Source organism: Curcuma longa, chromosome 3 (assembly GCF_044706935.1).
Source record: "Curcuma longa cultivar G26 ecotype Majalengka, Jawa Barat chromosome 3, ITB_CL_G26_1.1, whole genome shotgun sequence".
NCBI lineage: Eukaryota > Viridiplantae > Streptophyta > Magnoliopsida > Zingiberales > Zingiberaceae > Curcuma > Curcuma longa.
In genome coordinates, this window is record NC_133863.1 from 15,517,877 (window position 1) to 15,527,252 (window position 9,376).

A 9,376-nucleotide genomic window follows, 5' to 3' on the forward strand; every position below is an offset into this window, starting at 1 on the left:
GTTGCTATCAGTTTTAGAGAAAAATATTTTTGAATTTAGAGAAAAAGAGACTTTAAAATGCACTACTAATCAACATATGAACTTTTGATTGCCCTCCTCTTTCTTTCTTTTACTTCTCGAACTGTTTTAGTTCTTGGTTGTCTCCCAATCTCGTCTTATAGGCTGCCTTTTTGTACTCCCCCCAAGTAAACTCATTGTATCTCTGTTCCTCCCCCTCTGCCATTATCTCCTCCATTGCTGTGATCCTTGTGTCCTCGGCCGGGCCGAAGCAGTATATCATCGACAACCTTGACCTCTCGGTGTTCTTTGTCACCACCACTCGGTGTCTCATGCTCTTGAACCTTCTGTTCGTCAAAACCTATCACAACACGTTCACAATCAACTACATAAAACTTATATCACAGAGAATTTTGGTCACTATCGAAAGGGGAAATTGTTTAGTGTTCTTTTGGTGAAGAATTGCACTATGAGTAGTACTCTAGATGTATAGTAGTTAGTCAAGGAGGACTCCTCACAAAGGGAGATCGATCATAAAATTGGGAGGGGATTTTTTTAAAAATAAAATTAAAAAAATTTCAATTTAAATCACCAAAAGGTTAAAAATGATTGATTCAATGACCTAGCCACGACCGACCGGTGTCACAGGAGTTGTAGATGCTATATTTATGTTGGTCGATACTGTATTTTTAATTATTTTATTATTTTTTAAAAGTATATTTTGGAAAGTAAATGTACTCTTTAATAAATATAAAAGTTACGTGTGGTTTTCAGTATTATTGAAAATTTAGTAAATTTCTGTAAAAAAAAAGGGTCTTCATGTATAAGCGCGCTTGGAATCTGAAATGATCATTTGTGAATGGTCGAAATTAAATATTTAAATTGTAAAAATATAGGGGGCCTTTTAACAATATTTTGATTTTTTTTTTGTTTTTACCTGCATAGCGTCGCCGACGTTGACGAACAAGGCCCGGCGGTCCGGCGGGACGGCGATCCAGCTGCCGTCCTTTCCGGCCACCTGCAGGCCGGAGGCACCGTCGGAGCGAAGAACTGACATGATCTGCGGGTCGGTGTGCTCTCCGAACCCGGTGAGGCCGCCGCCATTGAACCCCTCGAGGAGGAGAGGGCAGGGAGGGTAGTGGTTCAGTCGGAATATTCCGTCACTCTCCTCCATCGTCACCATCTTGCTCAGGCGATCTCTCTGCTTCATCCTGAGGCCCTCCGCCACCAGCTCCAGAATCTCTCCGGCGAGCCGCTTCACGGCGACCAAGTACTCGCCCAACGACGAGCTTAAAACAAAACAAGAGTATAATCGATTCGATCATGAACACTGTAAAAAAACACACGAAAATAAAGGAAAATTGTTGTTTATATTTAAAAAAATGATGATTTTTCATGGAAAAATCATCAAAAAATATAGAGAAAAATGATGATCGTTTACATTGGGACGGCGGGCGTCGCGGATACTGCGAAGAGGAGATACTCCACCCAACCGACGTCGCCGTTGCCACCGATCGTCTGGTGGCCGTAGCCGAAGGGGTCGGCGGGTCCGATGGCGCTCTCCTTGTCGGCCGGCGGGCGGGCAAAGAAGGCGGCGGCCTCGGCCTCGAGGCGGCGCACGAGCTCCAGGGGAATGCCGTGGTTGACGACCTTGAAGAAGCCGGAGTCCTCGCAGGCCTCGATGATGGCGGCGGCGGCGGCGGCGCGGGGCTTCGAGAGGTCGACGACGGAGATGCTGCCGGCGGCGAGCTTGGCCGACTTCACGAGGGGGATTTGGTGGAGGGCGGGGTCGGATAGCACCACCATGGCTGCTGGTTGTGGAGAAAAACAGAGTACTGCATGGCTTTGTGGGTGGCATTCCACGGGGTTTTATATAGGCACCCAGGACATTCCAACAACATACACAAGATTATATTTTGAAATATTCAGATTTTTTTTTAAAAAAAAATAGAATGAGAATAATAAAATTAATTTTCTTTAAGAAATATTATTATATGAATTTGAACACTATTTCTACCATAATAATAACATTAGATTATTCTAAGATTGAATCAAGAAATATTAGATTATATTAATCACATAACATTTATATTTAGATATGAATTGACATTCTTTTTCTTTTATACAAATGGTCGTGGAATCCATCATTTCACAGATGATCAATATGATCATTTTAAATTTAGGTAAATTAATTGACAAATTATAATTGATCAAAGATTAAAAAAAAACAAGTACACATTGACATTTAAAGCATAACAAAAATGGAGTTTGATGGTGATTATTAAAGAGTTTTCCCTGTCTTTTTCGCGTGAAGTACTCTCTATATGTTTAGTCATGATCTAATCAATTCCTTTATTTGTTTGATAGGAAATATAAAAAATAAGAAAAATAGTTCACCATTTCTTCCATGTTTATCCACATCAACATGTTAATAAAGGAATTAAAAATCCATTTTACACTACATTATATATTTTATATCAAAAATATTCCTTATTCCAAAATTATAACTTCATCAAAATAAAATTTTAAAATGATTATTAAAGTTTCCCCCCTTCTTTTTCATATGTGAAGTACTCTGTATGTTTAGTCATGATCTAATCAATTCCTTTATTTGTTTTATAGGAAATATAAAAAATGAGAAAAATAGTCCATGTTTATCCACATCAACAGGTTAATAGAGGAACATCCATTTAAACCCAATCTAATTAGATTCGGCTGCCGCCGTAAAATGACAAGTCAATCCGAGTAGATCCACTAAATCTAATTAGTGGATTTAGTGAACCTTTTCTGTGGATTCCTTGGCGTGCTGCTGTTCCTTTGAGCGGACTTGATGAACAAACAAATCGACTAATTAACTCATTTTGTTATAAATTTTGAAATGGATTTAGGGTTTGGCCGTTGCGTTGTTTCCCGATTTATTCTGATGGCCGGTAGGAAATTTCTATGGGACCGGACCGGTCACCCTAGGGGATTGAGTCAATACGACTAACTGAGATTATTATTATTTTTAATGGATTTAAGTGCAAAATTTAAAGTATATTGTTGTGTATATTTTATGTATTATAGATCCTACTAAATTGCTACTACATTATATTTAGTTGGCAATAAATTTTATCTTAAATGTACCCATATCATAAGCCATAAAATTAAAAATAACTGCCTTACATGAGGATAATGCAAAATCCTAATTAATATATGAAGGTGATAATAATTAACACAAATGAAAATGGAATGAATTTTTTTTTTGATATAAATTGAAAAAAAAAGATCAATCTAAAAGAACACATATCAAAGGAACCAATCAAGTAAGAGATAAGACTTCCTCTCCTTCCTTTGACATGATGCAATCATTCCTTATCTCAAAGCCAGGAAAATGATTGGAGGAAGAGACTAGTATATATATATATATATATATATATATATATATATATAAAATTCTGATATACTATGCGCCTTATCATATGCGATCAATAGTATAAAGTATAATTATTTATTTATTTTTTAATTTACGATTAAGCCATTTAAAATTTTCCTTTTAGTGGTTAAGAGTTAGGTTATAGTATTAAACATAAAAAAAAACTTCAGAATGAAAAAAATTTAATTGCTCACGATTGTTATCCCGCACTGTTTATCTGGTACACCCCGTAAGCAACTAATTTTTCTTCATTTTAAATTTTTTTATGCTTAATACTATAATCTAATCCTTAAACTTTAAGGGAAAATCATAAATAACTTAACCGTAAGCCATAAAAAATAAAAAATTTACACTGTTACTATTTCGAGCACTCCGAATTTTCTATCACGGATGAGTTGCACATTATAAGACACGTAGAATATTAGAACTATATATATATATATCAAAGGTTGGGGACTTGGATATGTTTTTGTCATGATTGCTATTTGTGCCCTAATTATTGATGTGAGTATATGAATTGCATGATATGATGATGATGATGATTGCAATGATTGAGTAGTCCCTACTCAGGCCAAATAAAGGTGAGAGTGATTCGATGAAGAAATTTGTTTTCTTTTGTTGATGGTGTATAATGAGATGTAATGGAGACAACAATTTGGGATTTAACAAGACATTGTGCTAACCTTTCAAAGCAAATCATATGAATGGTAGAAAAGTTAATAAACAAGTTAATAATCTTTTCATTCACAAGAGCATTAAGGAGTCAAGTTGACATTAGAAGTTGTATTCCATCTGATATCAGTAGAAATATAGGTACAAAAGAAGAAGAACAACAACAATAAATCCAAGATCCTAATTCTCTTTTGAAAGAATTCTCTTTAATTCAGAATCTGGAGATTACCTGCCCTTTCACAAACTCTGCTCGAGTTTGCCTGTTTTCCCTTTCCTCGGGAGTCAATGAAGCATCAGTGCCACTGCAAAGAATGCATTGGGGTGGTTAGAATTAGGGTTCCAAACAAGATAAAAATATCACAAAAACACCCCCAAGAAATGGTTTACATTTATGATTATGGATGAATATATTATGTATTTAATTTTATTGTACATCACTGTATTGACTTTTACCAAACACAACTACAGAGATCAATTTCACTCTCATTTTGCACAATACAAGTTGATTTTTCAACATCTGTTTCCCATAATTTTGGAACTCTTAGAGAGTGAGATAGCGCAAGACCATTTGAAATAACAAGATGAACTAACCGATGCACTTAAAGACCTAATGCCATTTTCATGGTGAATACACAAATGAATATACCGAATGAAAAATGAAAGGAGAAGGAAGCTACTACCTCGGGTTTTTCTCTCTAGGTTCTTATTCTTCTTCTTCTTCATCAGGCGAGAGGAAGGTATCGGAGTATGTACAACATTGTATTGATTCGATGAATTATCTAAGGCAGGTGAGATGTTGTTTCTCGACATAGCCGCTAGAGGATAAGATCTATTCATGGCTGAGGCTCTAATCCGATGAAAATATTGCAGCTAATCATGTATCTTTATGTAATGCAAAGTTAAAGAGACGATACAAAAACATAGAAATAATTTGGCCCAAGAATTTATTTTCTTTTCCAGCTCAGACACTTATCCTGAACCAAATCAGATGAACAACAAAGTGAAAATGAATCCTAGCGGTTTCATCAACACTGACCATAGATTCGAAGCCTAGTCGAAACTTGAAATAAAAACTCAGAGATTTGAACTGATACAAACCATTTTCTGTTTGGAACTCAAAAGTTGAATTATAACAGGAAAAAGGATATCAATAAGAACTACTATGATGTGATAAAGCATTTTCTTATGATTCCAATCGCAGATTGGACAAGACTGCAAAAAGAATGTAATGGTTAGTAATCAGACTCCTTAAGGATAAACATTTTGTAGAAAGTCGAGCACATTTGCAGTCAATACAATTTAACAATCCAATCCACAAGAAAACAAGCTGTAAATACCTTCATCTCTGTTTAGTTTGCCAGTTCGAAGTGGATAAGGTTTAGAAACTTAATTCAAGACTAACTGTTTTGATTTGATTCAAGGTCTTTCATCAGCTAAATTTTGAATAACTACATCACCAAAACTTCCATACTAATCTTGAAAGTGTTATCAAAGTTCAGGTATAGAAGGTAACTTTAGAAAAGGATGAATATCTTCCTTTTGCTTCAATGTAATCCTATTTTGTGAACTAGAAATCTTGATTTATACCTTTTTCTTTCAATCTGGTCATTCTTCCCCAAATCATGAATTCTTGGATGAAATACCAGCTGGTTCTTGAATGCAAAACAGTTTGAGAATATAAATGTCATGGGGCATTTTGGTTCAAACAAATCATTCTTCTTTTAGTAAAATAGGGAGAAGAAAAACAAGACAATGCAACAGGAACGTAAAATAAAATTTTGAATTGTTTCTAGCACATCGGAGCTTCTTCTGCAACCGAAAGCATATGAAAGAAACAATTCTAATCCATGAGGGTCTAAAATCCCGTCTAGAAGAGACTGAAATCGACAGTACTCACAGCATATGTTGTTTCGTAAACATGCTCCTGTTCGAGATGATAAGAGCACAAAGAGCCGAGTTCAAGGAGCTCGTTGCAATACGGGCAGGCCAGTGTCCTTGGAATCCATCCTTCGTCTTGAATTCAAAGACGCTCAAATCGTCTGAAAAGATTCGATTAGGCAGCCCAAAAATTAGGGTAAGATCGCGGATTCCCGACGGACAAGAAGAACCCCGGATCGGGAGAAAGAACGACGGCGCAAAGAGATTGGGATCGGGAAGGAGAAGGCACCTGGATGAAGATTGACGCTTTCAAGCCTGGTCATCAAGTCCAAGACCGACCAACTCCGGTACGCGACGTCCATCAAGGCAATATGCGACCCTTTTGGGGAAGACTGGATAAGCGATTTCTTGTCAGCGAAGACGAGGCGTCGAATCCAACGCCCAGTGATGGATCTCTATCTTCCTCCTCGCTGCTTTTACTTCCCGATGGAATCAGTGGAGATCGATCGAGAGAGGCAAGAAGAGAAGTCATGAATTTATAGTTCGAATTCAAAAAGCGGGTTAAGCAGATCGAATTGAGTCGTCAATTTAAATTATACGCGTCGGATAAACAGATTGAATTAAAATTTTATTAATTCATTTTAAAATCAGTTTAAATAGATCAACTTATGTAAGCCCACAACCCGTATCAGTCGATCCGCGAGTCACGTAGATTGATCTATAGTTTGAATTTTTTTTAATTTAAATTTTAAAAAAATTAATGAATTAATGATCCTTCTAAATCATCATCTAAACTTAAAAATTTCAATTTGATCCATTTAAATTATAATCTAAATTTAAAAAATTTAATATTATATATATATTTTTTATTTTTTAATAAGCTCATGGATTAACTTGTCTAATCCACAATCCATCTTAAATTAGATTGGGTTGAAAAATTTTCAACCTGCTAAGTTGATGGGCTAACCCATTCTGCCCTATCATAAGATAAATTTCAAGTGAGTTAATCCGTCCCACTATGAATTAACCTGTTTGATAATTTTAAATCAAACCCAACGCTCTATTTAGATAAATATGGAAGTTAATTATAAAAATTAAATTAAGATAAAAAATAAGTCATTTAATTTAAAATTGAAATTGAAGTTAGAAAAGGGTGCAGTAAATAAGTCATCTACATGAATTGCTTGCACTGATTGGTATGAACAATTGAACAACCTCCTGACTACGTGATGCTCCTACGAATCACCGTACTCCAAAGAAAATGAAGTTGACCCATCGTCTTCGTCATCGTTTCCTTCTTCCTCCCAAGTATCGTCAGCATCTTCTTCACCACCATCATCCAATTCATCTCCACTGCTCTCCTCTTTTGACCCGCCGTCTGTAGATCAGCTCGTCGCTAGGAGAGTCGGCTACCTGATCATCATAATCATCTCTGTATGATTGGACATTTACGTTGGATTCGAAGTCTCTGTTGGTATCATCGTATTTGGAGCTGACTTGCCTCATGCCCCACTGTTTAGAGCTGCCAGTAATCCAACTGCTGAAAAGTGATCTTTTGTCAGTTGTGGATCCTACTCCTCAATCCGATCTTTGCTCACATTCTTCCACGCCGAAGGCCACCGCGTCCACACATTCTTCCTCTCCTAGTGTATTTCCTTTTGGCTTTCCTTAAAATGCAAAGATCTTGAGACATAAAATTGGCTCTGGAGGAACTTGCACTTCCTCTTGACCCTCTCCGTTCTCCTGTTCCTCCATGACTTACTTGGCCTTCACTACCTCTGGCCCCGTGTCCACTTACAAAATCCAGCCACCGCCCTTCATTTAGGTAATCAACTTCTTCAGGTGTGTCCCTAGCCTCTACCTTGTGCATGTTGTTGACACAGCAAAGCGTGATGGAAGCTTCTGCACAAAAAAGATGCTTTAGATCCGCGAAATTAATCCTGGCATGGGATATGCAACTGCTGCTGAACTGCACTAACAAAAGAACTAGGAAAACAACATTCTGCGACGTTAACAACTTCCAGGTTTTTTTTTTCTAGTCTTGCGGGGTTTACTTTCTATAAAAACACAAATTGTCTGGGCGAGATCAGGGTCATTTCACATCGCTAATGAGTCCCTAGTGAACAAAAACACAAATAGATGCAGCGTTAAGAAAGACAATAAATTACTACAAAATGGAAACTCTTGTAATATGTTGATTCCATAAAAGAGTTCCTAAACAGAGATCTTAAAACCGAAGGAAATGGTTTCCAGGGACACACACTGGAGAACTCGAAATACGACTCTTTCTTTCAGCTTACACTGGAGTGAACATGGAAGAAGATTATAAGAACTAGGTCACAGCATCTTTCTGAGATTCCAATTTGGCATTTATTAGCATTTCAGACTGTTATTAGCATTGAAATATTCAATGCATGGTTTAACTAGGTTGATTAAAAGCATATCCACTACAACTAGACTATATACATAATGAAGATTTCTTGGTAAATTTTGTTAATGTTTTTTGCTATCTCTGGCTGCCAGTTATTGACCCACATTAAGCTGCTTTGGCTTTTTACAACAGTCCAATTTTTCACAAATATTACCAGAGTATACTAGGACCTGCAGCAATTATTTCTTATCATTGGATCTTCAATTTATTAATAGACCACTATGATTCAAATACAAAACCCATATGTTCGTTAAATTCTGATATACAAGAAAGAAAACAGAAAAAAAATGGAACTTACATTTTGATGTCCTTCCTTTTCTTTTTGAAATTCGAGCTTCTGGTTCAATTTAGATGGCATTGATAAATCAAGATCTAGCAGCCTTAATGCAACAGCTGCTGAAGTGTCAGGAACCCACGGTAGGACAGGAACAGTTCTAGAGTAAGCAGAGAAAGTCTGCATCAACCAAGGATTAAAATATTGAGCCGAACCACTCAATACGTCCGAATTTTACCGTTCCACCTTGGGACCGGCACCGGCACTCGATCAGCACAGCACACACACGAGAATTTCGATTAATCGCATCTTCACGTGCGTTAGGTTGCAGCACAGTACACGATAGAAGGAATCGATTCGATTCATTTTGTCGATCACGACCGCGAGAAGGAATCGATTCGATTTATCGATTCATTTTGTCAATCACGATCGCGAGATTGATGGGGAAAAAATTATTTAAACGACAAACACTTACCTGGAAGCATCAGGGCAAGCAGCGACGATGAAACATCGAAGTAGTAAGGTAGCGATGCATCGACGCGGCGGCAGAGGCTCGGCGAGGCGACGGTAAAGGCTAGCCAGCAATCAAGTACGGCGAGTATCGCGAATCCACGGATGCCGAATCGCGAGAAAAGTTAGGTTAAAAAAATAATTCAATATAACGATTTTAATTAAAACCGTTATATTGAAATAAAATATATTTATATGT

The 9,376-nt window shown here is 37.0% G+C and overlaps 1 protein-coding gene and 1 pseudogene across 1 annotated transcript; both read right to left on the reverse strand.

Annotated features, from left to right (window-relative positions):
- Nucleotides 1-109: 109 nt before the first annotated feature.
- LOC141822692 (gibberellin 2-beta-dioxygenase 3-like) lies at nucleotides 110-1,812 on the reverse strand. The gene is made up of 3 exons (XM_074710021.1): nucleotides 1,439-1,812; nucleotides 935-1,286; nucleotides 110-358 (listed from the first exon to the last, which is right to left on the reverse strand). The coding sequence occupies exons 1-3, from the start codon at nucleotides 1,801-1,803 to the stop codon at nucleotides 110-112; spliced, it is 966 nt and encodes a 321-aa protein (XP_074566122.1). The 5' UTR covers nucleotides 1,804-1,812.
- A 5,307-nt stretch (nucleotides 1,813-7,119) lies between these two features.
- LOC141823766 (uncharacterized) overlaps nucleotides 7,120-9,376 on the reverse strand; it is a 28,322-nt pseudogene continuing 26,065 nt past the window's right edge.

Excerpts from the sequence above, each read along its gene's own strand:
- LOC141822692 (XM_074710021.1), bottom strand. The coding sequence starts at position 1,803 with ATGGTGGTGCTATCCGACCCCGCCCTCCACCAAATCCCCCTCGTGAAG. Across the intron at positions 1,287-1,438 it reads GCGACGCCCGCCGTCCCAAT|CTCGTCGTTGGGCGAGTACT; the intron begins GTAAACGATCAT and ends TTTTGTTTTAAG. Across the intron at positions 359-934 it reads ACGTCGGCGACGCTATGCAG|GTTTTGACGAACAGAAGGTT; the intron begins GTAAAAACAAAA and ends GTGTTGTGATAG.